Consider the following 19038-nt stretch of genomic DNA (forward strand, 5'->3'; position numbering starts at 1 on the left):
CCTCCAATGTTCCGCATTATCTTTCCCTGTCATTCTAGCCAATCTGACAGGTGTGTACTGGTATTAGAGGGCATTTTTTGAGACGTTTGCCTGCGAAAAGGAAGAGAGCTACAAGGTGCTTTGGCTTGGGGGAGGGACTGTTAGGGCTTAGGAAAGTGGGTTTTTTGTTTTGTTTGTTGTTTTCAAGGGTGGAGGAAAGTGTTGTGTCTGTGAGCAAAGGGACCAGGGGATAGGAAGATATTGAGATTTGAGAATGTGGGTGAGAACTTTGGAGAGGATGGATTCCAGTGGGCGTGTGTAAAGGGGGCTGCCCTTCTTTTTAAAATTTTTTTTATTTTAATAGCCTTTTATTTACAGGTTATATGTATGGGTAACTTTACAGCATTGACATTTGCTAAACCTCTTGTTCCAATTTTTCCCTTCCTTCCCCCTCCCCCAGATTGTAGAATGACCAATAGATGTTAAATATATTAAAATATAAATTAGATACACAATAAGTATACATGACCAAACCACTATTTTGCTGTACAAAAAGAATCAGACGCTGAAATATTGTACAATTAGCCTGTGAAGGAAATCCAAAATGCAGGTGGGCAAAAATAGAGGTATTGGGAATTCAATGTAATGGTTTTTAGTCATCTCCCAGAGTTCTTTTGCTGGGTGTAGCTAGTCCAGTTCATTACTGCTCCATTGGAACTGATTTGGTTCATCTCATTGCTGGAGATGGCCAGGTCCATCAGAATTAGTCATCATATAGTATTGTTGTTGAAGTGTATAATGATCTTCGGACCCTGCTCATTTCACTCAGCATCAGTTCGTGTAAGTCTCTCCAGGTCTTTCTGAAATCATCCTGTTGATTGTTTCTTACCGAACAATAATATTCCATAATATTCATATACCACAATTTTTTCAGCCCTTCTCCAATTGATGGGCATACGCTCAGTTTCCAGTTTTTGGCCACCACAAAAAGGGCTGCCACAAACATTCATGCACATACAGGTCCCTTTCCCTTCTTTAAGCTCTTTTTGGGATATAGGGGCTGCCCTTATCCAAAATTGGAGGAGAGGAGGAGGTACTGGGAATGAGTTTGGAGTGAAGGTGAAAACAGGGAAGTTGTGAATAGCCTCCCATTTTGTAAAGAAGTTGAATGAGTCGAATAAACTCAATGAAAGAGTTGAACAGAAGGGGAGGTTTACAGAAAAAAAGAAAGTCTAGGTGAGCCACAGTGATTGGCAAGAGAAGGGATCTCTTGGGGTCATTGATGGCCCCGGAGGTTTCCAGTGTCCTGTTATTTTGGATGCAGAAAAAGACAGCGAGCCCAGTGTCGGGGGTCTGTGTGCAGCTCAGTGGATAGCCCCGTGTGTGTGCCCTTTCCAGCAGGTCTGGGCCTGGCTGACAAAGCTGGCCTCCCCTAACTAGGGATGCGGGTGGTCATGGGGAGAGTGCTGCACCTGGTGCTAGGACGGCCGGAGCCGCCTCTCGGGGCTGCCCTTGTGCCACCACGGTGCACCCCCTCGGCTCTCTGGGCTCTGGAGAACCACAGAAAGCTTGCTGTCCACCACTGAGGAAATCACAGGTCCTTGACGAGCTGTCGCTCTACAAGCAGAAGGCTTGGCCCTTGGCCCCCTCCCTTCCCCGTCCTCTGTCCCTTTCCCCTTTGTGTCTCCTGCTCCTTCTCTTGGAGATTCTCGTGCTGACTGCAGGGGGTCACCCAAGAGTAGCTGAGTCCCTTGCTTGGAAGCTTAGCATCATCATCTGTAAAATGGGAATCCCTGTTCTTTCTACCTTGTGCTTTGCAAACTCTGGATGCTTCAGTAATCATGGAGATTGTGTTTCCTCCGTGTGGCTGTTCCTTCACACAGCACCAAGAAAACACCAGTTGGCCTTAAAACGCCTTCTGAGGCACTGTGTCCACTGACTTCCCCAGCAGTGGGAGAGAGATGGGCTGGCCAGGGGCTGGGGGAGAGCTCTCATGCTCCCTCCATTGGTGCCCACAGTCCACAGTCTGTGTCACTCCTGGAAGCAGGAACCATCCCCGTCCCAAGCAGAGCGCCTTGCCCCAAGTGGATGCTTAAAGACGCTCATCAAATTGGATGGAAAGAAATGGGAGGTGCTTATTCTCACTACCGTGTGTGAATATTCCTTCCATTGCTATAGAACACTGGCTTTCCCTAGAAGAGGTGTTTTCATGAACCACTTTATGCCATCCAACCCCTCAACTCCTCCGGCCCCAGTATCACCCTCTGGTGGCCCATTTCTGTTCAACAACACATTTTAAAAGCATCATCCTCTGGGGAAATGAATGAACAAAAAGGCATTTACTAACTGCTCCGTGTGCCAGGTACTGTGCTGAGTGCTGGGGATACAAACACATAAAGGGGGTTCCTGTCCTCAAGGATCTTACATTCTAACGGGGGCTGAGAAGAGGGAGGCGAGAAGGGGCCTGACCCAGGACATGTTCTGGGAGCCTCAGAAGGAAACAGAATGGGAGGGAATACCAACAGGCCAGGATAGCCAACCCTGCCCCAAATGAAGGCTCCAGGAAAATCTCCTCAATGGGAGGTGGGTGGGAGGGTGCTCCAGCACAGGAACTGGCCCAGGAGAGGAGCTGAAAGGGATTTGCAAGGCTATTTGTCATGTAGAAAATTGATTTCAAGTATCTGGTGTCTAGCTGTTAATTGTTTGTTTTATAGATGAATCAACTTAACACTTTTCTAGAAGCTCTCATTTGGAAAATACTATTATTCTGTAACCTACACAAATGACTCAGCTTAGCTGTTGCAAGTTTTTAGTTATTAAAGTCTTTTGAAATTGGTCACTGTTTGAGAATTGTGCCAGTTTATTAGAAGAGACTAATCACTAAGAAGCAATTCCTTGCCACGTTTGGTCCGTTGCTACAAACATTTCCAAGAAGTTAGTCACTGCTGAGGTTCCCAAAACCTGCTTGGAGGAATGTAGCCGGACCCAGCAAGAGGAAGCATCCGTCTTGCCGTCATTTGTTGACGTGCTTTGTCGGCGACATGGTGATCTCGACCCTCTTTTTCTAGACCTTCCCAAGCATCTCACTCAGCTGGCCCCCTACCGCTCTGAACTCCCTCCTTTCCTCCATGCCATTGTGCTTTCCCTAGATACTCTTGCTGAACGGCTGCTTTTATTTCAGATACCCGTTTATGTTTGGAAGTGATTTTGTAGGAGGAAGCTAGCAGAAGCTAAAGGCTGCGCTCTTTGCCAGGCCCCGGCCTGCTGGCTCTGAAGTGCTCATCTTGGGGGGTGCAGAGGAGAGGGCGGGGTTTTGGCCAAGTTTATTCTCCATTAAATGACAGGGATGGGCTGGATGAGCTTTAAGGTTCCTGCTTGGGCTTGACAATATTTCGTAATTTGGGATTTGAACTTAAATACGTCACCATGTCATCATCAGCTGATGGGGGTACCAGACTCCAGAAGATGAGCTGTGACGTGTCAGCTGCTATCTAGGGTGTGAGATGGGCTTTTCCCATCTTTTTTTTTTTTTAGCCTCTCTGACACTCACTTAATTCCAGTTGCTGTTTTCTTAGTCACAAGATTTACAAGGAAATAGATGCTCAAAACCGTGTAATTAGGCAGAAAATTTAGAGCTGGGAGTGACCTTAGAGGCCACGTAATCTGACCCTCCCCTCCCCATTTTGCAAATGAAGAAACTTGAGGCCCAGAAGTGGTAAGTAACTTGACTGAGTCACACAAATAAGTATAAATAGCAGTCAGGATTTAACCATGGGTCTTTTAACAACAAATCCAGAGCTTTTTCTTCTATGTTATAGACTATACCAGAACAACCATAATATAATTTAGAGTATGGTCTGAGAGGTCAGATGGGCCTCAGCAGTTTCAGGAGGGGCTGGGAGCGGTGGCGATGTGTTACTTTCAGTTGGGGATGGCGTTACCCCAACCAAGTACTGAAAAAAAAGAAAACATTTCCAAAATTTCTGGTTATGATAGCAAAATGCAGCCATTTCTCTTCTGGTAATTTAAAGATTTTAAGAACAGTTTATTAAAAGTGATTTAGCGTCTCACTGTTAGACCCTACATGGATTCTGCTGTTGGCTTCTCAAGTAGGGTCTAGCTCCCAGATGTAGGCAAGGCCTCTCTGTACCACCTGCTGGCCTGGGGCATCTGCAGCGCAGCAGCTGGTGGGCCGGGATGTGGTCAGAGCAGCCCCTGGGTGTGGCCCTGCCAGTCACAGACGGGGTGACCATAGTTTGTGCCCCTTAGAACAAGTGCCCTAGGAGCACCCTGGCGAGGCTCCCTGGCCCTCGGGCGAGTGCCCACAGGGACAGTCACAGAGCCTTGAAATGTGGAAGCCTGCTGTGGGTCAGCCAGTGAGAGAAACGTTACATTTAGACTTAACAAAGCCATCACAAAGAAATCCTTTCTTTCTTTCAAGTACATTTGGGATCACGCAGCCGTGACCCTCTCTCTGGAGCAACCAGAGTGAGAGGTTGACTGTCTACCTCAAGCCGCCTGACCCCAGCCTCTTGGGGCCACTGGCCTTGTCTCGCCTGTACAGTTTGTCCCTGTGAGGATGTAAGCCGTCTTTGATCTCTGGGTGCCCTGCCCAGGCAGCCGCAGAATGAGGCAAGGTCTCTTCCCAGCCCTGCAGTTCCCACCCAGCCAGGCCTTCTCATCCTGTTCCGTTCCCATCCTTGTCCTTATCACCAGCTGCCTCAGAGGAAACGTGATGTTCTCAGTGGGGACGTGTGGTTGGGGGTGTTCAGTTCTGGGCTCCGCATTTGGGGAGGATCACGGAGCTGGAGAAAGTCCAGAGTCGGGCACGCTGCTCAGCAGAGAACCTCAAGATGTTGCCATATTAGGATCGAAGGAACTGGCAGAAGGCTTTGGAGACTGGAGAATAGAAGGCTTTGGGACTGTCACCTAAAGGAGGCCTTGGACCTGGGCTTGGCTGGGAGACTGGGAGCAATGACTGGGATTCACTTCAGTCACATTCAGTCATTCCCAGGGGCTGGGAATACAGACCTGACCTTCAGAGCTTTCTTCCCACAGGGATAACGGCATACATACAATTAAGTAGAATACAAACTCTGTACATACGAGGGGAATACGCAGTAATTTGGGGTGGGACCAGGCCAGGGGTCCGGAAGGGTCTCCTCTAGGACCTGGCCCTCATGCTGGTGCTGGAGATTCCTGCAGGTAGAAGTGAGGGGGAGCGCATCCTGGGTCTAGGACAGCCGGACGGGGGTGAAGAGATGTGTCTTGGGGAACAGTCTGGAGCCACAGCAGCGAAGTTGTGTTCTCTCCCAGAGGCCACAGGCAGCTTCTGAAGTGTCTTAGCCCACTTGCTCATCCCCAGAGCATTCGTGAAGCGCTCACTTGGTGGGCTTGGGCCTGGGTTGCTCTTGAACAGGAAGAAGGCATGGCGAGACTTGTGCTTTGGAAGGGAAGCTTGGAGGCTGTTGGGAAAGGCCAGGCCCTGAGAGGTTGTAGTGAAAGACTCAGGAGGTGCTTTGGTGGAAGAATTGGGGAGACAGAACAACAGGAGAATGAAGAGTCTGGGGTGGCTGGAAGGGACTGGGCACAGAGATGGAAGGGTTGGCAGGAGGCTTGGATGGCTTCCAGGGTGGGGGGATCAACCTCAGTGGGAGGACACACCAGCACTCCTTGTTGCCCCTCAGGAGAGTCATAAACCTTTTCCTTTTCCAGCCAACCCTCTTTGCCCCACTATTGTCCACTTCCCCCCAGTGCAGGACAGCTACTTCCAACTGGATGCTGACCTCCACATCCCTACCTCTGCTGGAGGCATCCCTGAACCCTGTACCATTCTAAAATACTCCTGGACCATCTGCCCTAAAGAACTGACTTTGCCAGGGGCAACAGCATGGGTGCAGAAGCTCTGGGAAATCATTCTGGGAGAAAGCCCATGAGGAAAAATGGATGACTGCTGTCAGAGAAAGTTGGAATTGGGAGAGGAAAGTTTCATTTAATAGTTATTATTTATCTTCCCATTCAGCAAATGAAATATATCATTTGATCATGAAAAATATATGAATATAAGAAATTAGAAGTAATATCTTAATGAAGTTTTTTTTTTTTTTAATAGTTGTCAAGTGGAAATCCAGTCTATGAAAAATTCTATCGACAGGTAAGATTTTTCTCTTCCTTTTTTTGCTTTCAGAAATGCTGTTGTCAGGTCTCCCAGTTTTCTTCCATCTAGTCATTGTGGACCCTTGGCTTGTCCTTATGCAGCATTTGTCCAGTCATCAGTACTAAAGCCTACTTCTCGTTGGCTGGACAGTAGGCAGTGGCCATTTGTCTCTTTCTTTTGTGGAGAGCCAGACCTCTTTTAAAAAAAATTCATCTATCTATACAGTCTGAAAGATAGAATATCACATAGAGTGTTGAAGTTTGGCATGTCACATTTAGAACCTTCCTGCCTTTGTTTCCTTTTGAACTTTCTTTTTTCTCCTGTTCATTAAAAAGTGCTTCAATGATCTTTTCTTTTTTGCCAGTTGCTAGTTCCCCTTACTTTAAGAGATCCCTCCTTCTGTGACTTGTGACCGATGGGTCATTGCAGTTTGGCCATCTTCATGGTGTGCTTCCTATCAGGTGTTGAGTTTGCTCCTTTCTACTGCTTGGAGTTTTGGAATTTTTTAGACGTTCAGGGTTAAGTGACTTGCCCAGTGTCTGAGGGCAGATTTGAACTTTGAGCCTTCTGAGTCCAGGGCTCTATCCATTGCTCCACCTACCCGCCCCTCTCTCACTTATTAGGCAACAATTAAGTCTTCCCCTTTGGTCATTTTTAATGACAGTAATATTCCATTATGTTCATTTTTCATAATTTGATCAGCCACTCTGTGTGACCTTTGGTTTTCAGGTAAGGTGCCACAGTGTGAGAAAAACAGCCAAATGCTGTGACTTGACACAGTTGATGTCTCTGTAAAAGTGTGTGTACGTCTGGTTTTTGTGACATGTTCCACAGCCTGTCTGCTCCGTGGGATACCAGTGGCCTCCAAGATTGTCCTCCTTGAGGTCCTGTGACTGCTTCCGCATTCCCAGCACATTGCCTGGCAGCTGGCCGGTGCTTCCTAAATATTTGCCGATTGATTGTGGGCTATATGACGGTGGAAGGTGTCCGTCCATTTCATACAGACTTTCTCAGGAGGCCTTGGCCCTGCCTGTCTCGGAAGGCCAGCTCCGGGCTCTCCCCATGACCACATCTCTTTCTGTGGGGAGCCTGTTGTGTGCTGGGCTGGGCCCTTGCTGCCGTGGCTGGCGAGTGCTCTGGCTCAGCTGCTCGTCTCTTGTCCCGCGGCCTTTCCCACGCTCCTTGCTTTTCATGGGAAAGCTTGGCCCTGTCTGCGTGTCCGTGGCCACTCAGCCTTTCCCTTTTTGTTCAGCGAGCCAGCTCCAGGGTGGGGTGTGCCGGCTGCACTCTCCAGCCTTTGGCTCTTCTCAGTTGAGTTTTGTTTGGGACTGGACGGCGAAGAATTTTGCTGCCAATTTTTAAAAGAAACCTCTCTCCAGCCCCCAACCGGCTTCTTTTAGGTCAGAAAACACTCTGCAAGCCAAAGGTTCTGATGGGCCGTCTTGTGGGCTTCTCCTGCCACAGTCTGGAATCCTATCTGTTGTGAAGAGCTGACTTTTCTTATAAAGAGCAAGTTCTCACCGTGCATCTGAACGTCTGCTCGGGCCTTCCCTCCGCGATGTCCTTGATGCCGTTGCTTTGGAGAACAGTGCTGCATTTTCCTTCCCTCCATATGGCATGGCTTCATGATTTGGGTCCCTTGCCATGTGAATGCCTCAGAGCTGTGGGGGCCCACCAAATGAATCCAGTCCCTTCTGCATATGACAGGCTTCTAGACACTTGGAGGCAGCCACCATAATCCTCCCTCCTTCTGCCCTCCCCACATCCCCAAGCCTTGTCTTTGCCATCCCTAAACTTCTTCAGAATGTCATGGACTCAAGTCTCCTTCTCTTCCTGGTCTAGGTGTTCTCCAGCTTACCAACATTTTTCTGTAACTGGGCCTCTGGAACTGAACCCAGTCCTCCACACTCCTCCCTTCCTCCCCTGCTTCATGCAGCCTAGGACAGTGTTAGATTTTCTGGCTTCCATGGCCCATGCTGTCTCGCATCAAGCTTGGAGTCCATGGTCTTTTTCACCTAGGTCTTTTTCAGAACAGTTTGCTATCTAAAATCTTACATTTATGAAGTTCGTTTTGCAGTTATACTGGCCCGAGAGCTGGAAGAGAAGGAAATGTCAGAGCCAGACTTTGAAGACCTTGAAGTCAGGTCCTTTATTCTAGAGCTAATGTCCTTTCCATTGCATCAGGCTGCCTAATTTTTTGTACCCAAGTGCATGATGTTACGTTTATCCTTATTGAATTTTGTAGTCTTGGATTCAACTCCATGCTCTAGACTGTCAAGGTCCTTATCGGCTTGCCTGGCATCTTCTTTGTTAGCTTTATGTCATCTGTGCTTTCATCAGAATCTAATCTCTGTGGGTCACTCCCCCAGGGACCGCCTGCCACAGCAATGTGAAGCCTTAGACAACTATGCAATTCTCTGCATAGTTCTGAATCCATCAGATAAGGCTGGCATCCAATCTGTTATCTCTCCATCTCCCCCACAAGAACGTATTGAGCCATTTTATCTAAACCTTTTGCTGGCCTCTAGGCAAACTAGATCTGCAGCATTCTCCTCATCTGCTAATTGAGTAATGTGGTCCAAAAAGGAAATGAGGTTAGACCAACTTGACCTGTTAAACCACGCTAGATCCTTGTCACCCCAGCACTATAGTTTCTAGTCATCTCTAGTATTGATCTGTTGTAATCTTGCTGGCCTTTGTTTTTCAGTCTCTATTCTCTTATCTTTTTTTGAAAATTTGCCTTTCTCTGATCTTTTGATGCCTTTCCTGTTTTCCATAATCTTTCAGATATCTCTGATAGTTCATCTACCACATCTATAACAATTTATACAGTAGTTATTGTGAACCAGGTCCTGTGCTAAGAGCTTTACAAGTTATTGTCTCATTCGATCTCCATAGCAATCTTGGGAGGTGGTGCTATTATTATGCCCGTTTCACAGATGAGGGAACTGAGGCAAGCAAGATAAGGGATTTGCCCAGGGTCAAATAGAAAATCATTGTATGAAGCCAGATTTGAATTCATTTTTTCCTGACTTCTTTGGTGTACTTCCATACCATCTGTTCCAGGGACTGGCCTGGGATCAGACACTATATAGTATCCCAAATACTGTCTAATTCCCTCTCTCTTTTGTTTAGTTCTGCATCTAATTAATGGTGTATTACCAGTAGATGGTCTGGTATGTCCATGGAAGTGACTGACCACTCAGCTGTGTATCGTCCTCCAGATAATAAGAATTTTTAACTCTTTTAGTTTTTCTTCTCTGGATCATTAGGACAGTTGCCTATGAGCAACAAATAACGTGCAGAAGAGACCTTTCCCTACCCTGGGGATTGAAGGAGTCCATGTACCATCATTTGCAAAGAGAAGAATCTTCAGAGAATCCATCTGAAGGGACTCTGCCTACCATTTAGCTCTCATGAAAACCGTCTTCCATGTCAGTGGCTAGCCCTATTAGTGCCTTGGCTCATGTTAATAATTAGGGGCTGATTGGACAGACCTTTCTCTGATCGCATTTGTCGAGAAATCTCATGATCTTAGTGCATTCATGAGAAGCTCCTTTGTCGGGAACTTTTAAGGTGATATTTTGCTCTACTGAGTCAAAAGGATTTTGTTTTTTAATTAGCAATAGTAGACCTTGGGATCTTGTATTCCCTGCCTTGTTCATTCAGTTGTGAAATGGTGAAACTGTTTTTTTGCTGCTCCTCATCTGTGTAAACCCATGCGTTTCCCTCTCTGATCATGTGGAGGTTGCCCTCAATGTGTCATTGAGATGTAATGAAGATTCGACATAGGCCCTGGGGCATCATCAGGGCCTTCTGATGACTCTTTGGGTGGGGAGGGCTCTTTGCCCCCCAGGATCCTGGATCTGGTTGCTGGATCTCCTTTGCCACCACTGAGCGATTGGTATTGTCTTCCCAAGTGATTAGGTAGTTCGCTTTTCTTTGTATGAATGTTCCCTCTCGAGAATATCAGCCAGAGGACAAGGACCGTGGCTATTCTGCCTTTGTCGCATAGTGCCTGGCACAGTGTACAAGTGTGCCCGGGAAGGGCTTGTGGAATTGACTTGGGCAGACAGGCCCCTCTCACCATCTTGTCCCAGCTTTGCTGCTGCCGAGCTCCAAGAAGCACTTTCCTCTGGCTTCACCCCAAAGCATCTGCAGGCTTATTCTACTTGTCCTGAGTTGTAATGTTCTACAGAGTGAAAGTGCACGTATTCATAGTCAGAGGGCCATCAGATCCTGAGAGCTAGAAGGGACCCCACGGGTTACAGAGGAGAAAGCCGAGACCCAGAGCAGTTTGGCTACTCCCACCAACCGAGTCATTAACGACAGCCCCGGACAGTCCTGTTCGGCTGCACTGGAATCCCCCTTCCTGTGGTATCTTCAGCCCACATCTCTTGGGGCATAGATGCCACGGCCTGCCACATGGTCGACCGAAGTGAAATCTAGGTAAACCCTATCCGTGGCATTTCCTAGATCTATTAGTCTGGTACCTGTCGAAAAAGGAAATGATGTGTTGGTCTGACGCGGGCTTTCCTCTGTTTCCCTCTTTTTCTTCCATGTGTATGTGTATATATGGATCCTATATATGGATCCCTCAATTGCTGCAGTAAATGCTTTGCATGGAAGATGGTTTGCTGGTAAAATGATTACAGCTGCATATGTACCTCTTCCGACTTACCACAACCTCTTCCCTGATTCCATGACAGCAACACAACTACCGGTTCCTGTTTGACAACAAAGGAGGATTTAGTCTCTTATGTACACACATATGTGTATTTTATCATGAAGTTGACAGTCATCCACAAACACTGATTTTCCATAACCTGGAAGGCGGACAGAAGAGCATTGCACAACCCTGAATCTACTTGGTGCGGCTTTTTCTACAGCCACGCCTCCTCTTTCTCTTCTTGATGCCTTTGGTTTCTTACTGCCAGTCATTCCCTGGCATTTCCCTCCCCTCCAAAGCCTTCCTCATCAGACTGCGGTACCGCTGACAGTGACGATGTCCAGAGTCTCGGGTAGCACTGTGCCCCCCTCGGCAGGACTGTTCTCACTGAAGTCATGAGGCGTCCTTTCCCTTCCCTCTCTAAATTCAGCTTTATTACAGCCCCCACCTTCTAGTCCCCCGGCTCAAACCCTCCTTTGGGAGATGACGCCCGCAGGAGCAGGCCGGCCCCTCCTCTGCCAGCCTGCATCAGGATACCGGGGACTGCCTGGGAGTCCTCTTCCTGTCCTTAATCTGGGCTCCACTGCTGCCTCCACTCTGGTCTTTGGCACCTTGAGATTCCAGTGGACATGTCGCGACCTTCCTGACCTCTCAGAGGGCTTGTGGTGACTCAGGAACGGCATCTCTTCACGTCTCCTGCCCTTGGTCATGGTCATGGTCATGGTCATGCCTTTGGGTTTGGAGACTTAAACCCATCCAGAGAAATCCGGGCTTTTCTTGCTGTCTCCCTACTTAGCTTCATAGCTGGGAGATAACCTCTACTTAGCAACTATGGTGAGCTGTACAGAGTAATGGATTCCACGGCTCCTCTGGGAGCGTGAAGGAATCGAGGTTATTGTCCCTGTTGGGGCTCTCAGAGATTTCTAGGGACTTTTATCATTTTTTAATTTAATAGAAAAACAGAAAAGAAAAATAAAACAAAACAAGGCACAATATTGTCATGCACCCAGTACCGTGTTGGGGAAGATTCAAAATAGAACAGTGAATTTCCAGTTCAAGAAAGGCTTTTTAATAATAAAATTAGGTTCATAAGTATCCTTCTTTTCTTTACTTCCTTGTAGGTTATTCTTTTGTTTTCTACTGTGCACTTTTTTTACTTCTTTTTTTTCACCTTTCCTTCCCCCCCCACTTCCCCCAAGCAGGCTATAGTTCAACACAGCTATATTTGATATCTATTAAATATAAATATTAAATTTATTAATATTTAATAATAATTAAATAAAATTAAATATATTAAATATAAATGTATTAAATATACACACACATGCCCATGCTCACACACACACATCCTTCCATCCCCCCACATATGAATATATACATTCACACCCATCCACAGACCCATACACATATATCTACATATACACATACATAAGCAACATGCATACATATCTACATATACTCAAACCCATTTTACCCATAGGTAAGCATGCTTCCAAAGCAGTATGGCTGATATATAATGTAGATTTCTCTCTTAATTGAATCTTCAAGCTCAGTTGTATCTAAGATCAATGACTACTACCCATACTTTTTTTTCCTTACAACTTTGACTTCTGATCTATGTCATAGTGTTTGTGCACATCTCCTCTCTGCTGGTTCTTTTCTTTTAATTCTACTCCTTAACTTGCCTTGCTATTGCTTAACCTCCCCTCACCCATGGATCCCTCCCTCATCTTCTTAGGACTTCTTAAAGTCACACAATTATTAAGTGAGTGTCGGGCAGGATCTGAATCCAGGCCTTCTTGACTTTATCCCATCTCACAGACTCATCCCCTCGGCATTAGCTCCCTCTCTTCTCATTGAATTCAGCTGTGTCCCCTGGGCTGAGGAGGGTAGTGGGGGTGAAGGAAGCTGCCTGTGACCCAGAGCACTGGCGCCCATTACGCCGATGCTCGGCCCGCGCCACTCTCTGAGCGCGTTCTCTATGCTTGCTCTTGTGCTCATCTTCTCTGTGAGAGTTTTTGAAATCGGTCTATCTGTGCCTTTAGGCCTCTCCTTTTACTTATTAGAAATTCTTTTTTTTTCCATCTCAAGAAGTTTATTTTTGGAGTCTCCTTATCTCCTCGGGCCTGTTTGTCCTGCAGAATCTTAGTCCCAGGATCTTGTCAGATGCCTGTCCTTTGGTTTCTTCCCAACAAGGCTCCTATTGTTTTTACTGCATCATCCAGCTCTTCTTTGTTGGTGACAGTCAGGCCTGAAATCTTGACTTCCTTGACCTTGAAGGTGGGTTCCTCCACCTTCTGGGGAAGGACATGAACACTCATGTTACTTTCCTCAGGTTGAGGATAAGAAAAGACGAAGGAGTAATGGTGGCCCGGCAGGCGCCCTCCAACTTCCTCGCCACACCTTGGCGCCAGCCTTGGATCAGTTTTCCTCTCCATTCCCATGACAACAAAGCCTCTGCTGATCTTCACCCAAATGCCCTTCCCCTGCCCGTCCCACCCACTCATGGCTTCACAAGAGTAGTGCATTTTCTTAGCTACACACTGTTGCCCCTCATCTTCCTCCAGCCCCTCCCTTATTTTCTTTCTGATTCTTTTTGAGTAAGGCCTTATTCCAGTCATGAGTCTCATGACTTCAGGGTTTCCTACAAGTTCAGTATTGCCTCGTGGCTGAATTTCCTCTGAAGGCACCAACCTGAAGTATTATCAACTAGCAGTTCTTTTATTTTTGCCTAATTCAGCTGCTAGATTTCTGGGCCAAAGAATTAGATGGCAAGCCCTGCTATTCAGATCAAGTCACTTAATAATAATTCCTAAACGAAGAATGTTTTGTGGATAACAACACATTCTCTTCCAAAAATCCTGTAGGTATAAGGGGAAACTTCCTTTTATCAACATGGGAATTTTGAGTCAAATTGGGTTCTGAGAAGGGGCCACAGCCTCTACTCTCTGCCTCACAATGTTGTTTGTGGTTGTTCAGCTGTGAGACAGACAATGTCCAGCTTAGACTTTGAGAACCATTTTTTAGGACCATTCTGGGAGCCATTTATCACAATCTTGATTAATAGCATTTTACTGACCCAGGGAAAGAAATCTCTTAAGGTACATATTAAAGTCTGATGAAGTATCATTATTTTCTGTTCTCTGGGGGCTATACTGGAAGCAGGGCCACTGGACATGGCTGGGGGGGTGGGGGTGGGCAGGAGATGGGGGCTCTTCTTAGGTTCTTGGCCTTGGAGTCTAAGATTATTATTATAAATGTTACCCTCATTTGGAACTATGCCCAAAGAGCTAGCAAACTCCTTTGATCCAGCAGTGTTTCTTTTTTTCTTTTCTTTTCTTTCTTTCTTTCTTTTTTTTTAAAATAGCCTTTTATTTACAGATTATATGTATGGGTAACTTTACAGCATTGACAATTGCCAAACCTCTTGTTCCAATTTTTCCCCTCCTTCCCCCTAACCCCTCCCCAAGATGAGAGGATGACCAGTAGATGTTAAATATATTAAAATATAAATTAGATACACAATAAGTATACATGACCAAACCGTTATTTTGCTGTACAAAAAGAATCAGACTCTGAAATATTGTACAATTAGCTTGTGAAGGAAATCCAAAATGCAGGTGGGCAAAAATATAGGGATTGGGAATTCAATGTAATGGTTCCAGCAGTGTTTCTAATGGACCTGTATTCCAAAGAGATCATAAAGGAGGGAAATGGACCTATCTGTGCAAAAATATGTTGTGTCCTGCTTTCTAGAGCCCCCATGCTGGGATGATTAAAATATATCGTCTTAGTGGAAAAGTGATGAGGTGGGACTCCCAAGGATGGTGGAAATGTGGAGTCCTGCCTCATCACTTCTCCACTAATCACCCTGGCATGGAGGCTCTAGAAAGCACGGCATGTTTTGTCATCCCAACTTGGGGACTCTAAAAAGCAGGACACAACAAAAATGTTTGTAGTGACTAAAAACTGGAAACTGAGTGGGTGCCCATCAGTTGGAGAGTGGCTGAATAAGTTAAGGTATATGAATGTGATGGAATATTATTGTTCTGTAAGAAATGATCAGCAGGATGATTTCAGAGAGGCCTGGAGAGACTTATGTGAACTGATGCTGAGGGAAATGAGCAGGAGCAGGAGATCATTGTATACGGCAATAACAAGATTATATGATGATCAATTCTGTTGAATGTAACTCTTTCCAACAATGAGATGATTCAGACCAGTTCCAATGATCTTGTGGTGAAGAGAGCCATCTATACCCAGAAAGAGGCCTGTGGGAACCGAGTGTGGTTCATAATATCAAATTTTCACTTCTTTTGTTGTTGTTTGCTTGCATTTTGTTTTTTCTCATTTTTTTTCCTTTTTGATTTGATTTTTCTTGTGCAGCACGATAATTGTAGAAATATGTATAGAAGAATTTACACATTTGACATATATTGGATTACTTGCCATCTAGGGGAGGAAGTAGGGGGAAGCGAAGAAAAAAATTTGGAACAACAAGGTTTTGCAAGGGTGAATGTTAAAAATTATCCATGCATATATTTTGAAAATAAAAATAAAAAAATTCCCCCAAAATAAGTGTTAATGTTCATCAAATTTGTAGGTAATACAAAGCTAAAAGGAAGATCTAAGGTATTGGCTGGTGGGATCATCAAACATCTTTTTAGGCTAGAATGATAGTCTGACTCTAGGATGGAATTTAATATAGATATAGTCATAAATGGGTTGAAATAAATCACCTTCTCAAGTATAAAATGGAGGTTGGGGAAGGAAGGGGGTAATTATTAAGTGCTTATTGGGTGTCAGGCACTGTGCTCAGTCCTTTTTACAAATATGATCTCATTGATCCCCACAACCCCCCAGGTGGCAGGGTTATCCCCATTTTATAGTTGAGAAAACTGAGGCAAACAGGTCAAGTGAAGCTGGATTTGATCTCAGGTCTTCCTGACAGGCATAGATCTTTAGCTGTTGTGCCACCAGTCACCTTTTCGGGAGGCTGAGGAGAACAATTGCTATGAGAAAAATCTCTTAAGATGTTTAGTTGCCTGCAAGCTCCTTATGAGTCGGCATGATGCAGCACAGCAGCTGAGAATTCCTCTTCCCTTCACTGTCTTCCCAGAAGCAGAGTGCCCCTGCGGCAGGGGCGACAGTCTGGCTGCCTGCTCCACTCCTCAGCCCCTCTGGAGTCCTGGGTTTGTTCTGGGCACAGCACCTAGAAGGGCGTAGACAAGACCAGGCCTGTTCTTGAGAGTGTGGCTTTGGGGGTGCGATCCTTGGCGAGGGGAGGGTGAAAAATGTGACCATTGACTCCAAGTCTTTGAGGAGTTGCCCTGTGTCTGCAGGCAACATCCTCATCTTCCATGTCTTCCACATTGGCTCTGGGGCAGGGCCACAGCAGTGTGGGGAGATAGGTCCTGGGTAGGCCCATTAATTGCTCTTGAGTCTCAGTTTCCTTGTCTGTCAGTTAAGGGGGTGGAGTTTTGGCTTTTTCAGATGTAAATGTTAGAATCTTTTGCTACTTTCCTCCTCTGGTTCCTCAGTTTCCCCATCTGTCAATGGTAACTGCTTCCCCCCCCCCCCCCCCCCCCACTTGTGTTGGCAGGTTTCTAGGAAGAATGTGCTTTGTCCCCTAACTTAAGACTCACACAGCCCTTACCTGAGTTTACTTAACACGCTGCTCACGTTTGGTTGTCTCCTTTCAGGTAGACTCAAGCAATGTTGGAAGGGTGCTGGCATCTGAAGCTGCGACTTTTCTGAAAAAATCGGGTCTTCCAGACTTGATCCTTGGAAAGGTAGGGTGACTCGGTCAGTTAGTAGACTTCTGTCTACTTGAGTTTGGTAGGGTGGCTCTTAGAACGAAGTGGAGCCTGCTGTAGTCATCTGGACGGTAGAGCCAGATTTAGACCCAAGTTTGCAGCAAACACAACCCATGGGCTTGGTTTTCCTCCTAAGGCAGCGACTTTCCGGCCCCACTGCTATCCAGTTTCTTTGGGGCACTCACACTGTGCTGGAGTGGGTTCCCCACTTGTGTCTCTGCAATGCCTGAGCATCTTTTACAGATCAACTCCAGTTCTAGGAAGCCTTTTCTGATCCACCCCCCTGTTCCCCAGCCTGACCTTCCCTCCTCCTCCAGCTTCTTACTCAGCTTGCTCACTCTGCTTGGATTCTTCCCAGATAATCAGGGTATTTGTACATCCCACCTCTAAATTCACTGGGTTCCTTGGGTCAGTGAAGGGAGGGGGAGAGACTCAGTAGGGTTATATTGACTGTTAGATGAATGTGCTCAGTGGCTGTTTTTTTTAATATATATATTTATATTTATTTTCTTTTAAAATATTTAATATACATTTATTTTTATATTTATTTTATTTAATATATTTATTTTATTATATATATTTATTTTATTAAGTGTTTCTCAGTTACATGTAAAACATTTTAACATTCATTTAAAAAAGTCTTAAGTCCCAAATTTCCTCTATCTAGACCAGCCTTTCCCCACTCCTTGAGAACCCAAGCAATATGATACTAACTTTACATGTGAAATCATGTGAAGGATATTCTATTTTAGCCATGTAGCAAAATACACACCAAAAAGTAGAAATATAAAGAAAGTGGAAAAAAAAGTCCGCTTCAATTTGCATGCAGAGTTCAAAAGTTCTCTCTAGAGGAAGATGGTATTTTCATGTCTTGCATCATTGTCTTGATCAGAGTAGCTTACATTCATACATTATTGCTGTTGTTGTGTACAGTATTCCCTTGGTTCTGCCTGCTTTATTTTGCATCACTTTGCACTTTGTCTTCCCAGATTTTTTTTTGAAACCATCCTATTGGTTGTTCTTTATAGCACAGTAGTATTCCCGCACAGTCATATACTACAACTCATCCAGTTATTTCCCAATTGATGGGCAGTTTCAATTCTTTGCCACCCAAAAAGAGCAAGCAATCATTTCTTTAATTTTTAATTTTTTCTTTTAATAGTATTTTAACATGCAAAGATAGTTTTCAACATTTGCCTTTGCAAAACCTTGTGCTCCAAATTTTTCTCCCTTTCTTCTTTCCCTCCTCCTCCTTCCTTTCCTTTCCCAAGACATCAAGGAATCTAATAGGTGAAAACCTATGGAATTCCTCTAAGCATATTTCCATATTCGTCTTGCTGTGCAAAAAAAAAAAAAAAATCAGATCAAAAGGGAAAAAATATAAGAAGGGGGAAAGCAAACAAACAACAACAACAAAAAAGGGAAAATACTGCTTTGATCCACATTCAATCTCCATAGTTCTCTTTCTGAATGTGGGTGGTACTTTCCATCACAAGTCTATTGAAATTGTCTTAAACCACCTCATTGTTGAAAAGAGCCATGTCCATCACAGTTGATCGTCACATGATCTTGTTGTTGCTGTGTACAAGGTTCTCTTGGCTCTGATCGGTTCACTTGGCATCAGTTCATTTAAGTCTTTCCAGGTTTTTCTGAAACAGCCTATAAGCAGCCATTTCTTTTTTCTTTTTTCTTTATTAAAGCTTTTTATTTTTCAAAACATATGCATGGATAATTCTTCAACATAAACTCTTGTAAAACCTTGTGATCCAGTACCCCCCTTCCCCCACTTCCTCCCCTAGATGGCAGGTAGTCCAGTATATGTTAAACATGGTAGAAATATATATTAAATCTAACATATGCATACATATTTATAATTATGTATATCATTATACTTGCTTAAGTAAGTATATTGCTTAATTATCTTGCTTGGGCAACCATTTCTTAAGCACATATCACATACATGTCCACAGCTCACATGTAAGTAATTCAGTTGGATAAGCATTCATCATCTGATTCAGCACAGAACTAGGGGACATGGGGAAAGACAAAAGTCTTACTGCTTTCAGGGAGCTCTCAGTCTAGCAGACATTGCTGTTCAACACACGATATGTGAAATAATCTATGAAAAGTGCTTAATGGAGCTCTGAATGTTGACCTCGGGGAGCAGAAAGCAGATCACTGCTCCCTTTCTCTTTGATTTTGTCCCCTGTTCTCCTCCTTGGAAGATGGGAAGAAAACCTAGTAAATGGGGCCTAGTCTGTGAGAAGCTGGGTAGTGGGCAGACTGTTCCCTTGGGCAGGAGCTCTCCAAGGTACCGGGAGGTCTGTGACAGCAGTAACATGATTGAGCTGCGCAGGTGAAAATGTGGCAAATCATTGTATCCCTTCAGCATAAGTTAACCTTGATTTTGAGGTTTT

At 45.1% G+C, this 19038-nt stretch overlaps 1 protein-coding gene across 3 annotated transcripts in view; it reads left to right on the forward strand.

Moving 5' to 3' along the window:
- EPS15 (epidermal growth factor receptor pathway substrate 15) overlaps positions 1-19038 on the forward strand; it is a 118707-nt gene that overhangs the window by 26171 nt on the left and 73498 nt on the right. For all 3 annotated transcript variants that reach the window (XM_031969136.1, XM_031969137.1, XM_031969138.1), the window contains exons 2-3: positions 6092-6133; positions 16508-16597. In XM_031969136.1, the coding sequence (XP_031824996.1) occupies positions 6092-6133; positions 16508-16597 (132 nt within the window). The remainder of the gene's footprint in view (positions 1-6091; positions 6134-16507; positions 16598-19038) is intronic.

Source organism: Sarcophilus harrisii, chromosome 4, assembly GCF_902635505.1.
Source record: "Sarcophilus harrisii chromosome 4, mSarHar1.11, whole genome shotgun sequence".
NCBI classification, from domain to species: Eukaryota; Metazoa; Chordata; class Mammalia; order Dasyuromorphia; family Dasyuridae; genus Sarcophilus; species Sarcophilus harrisii.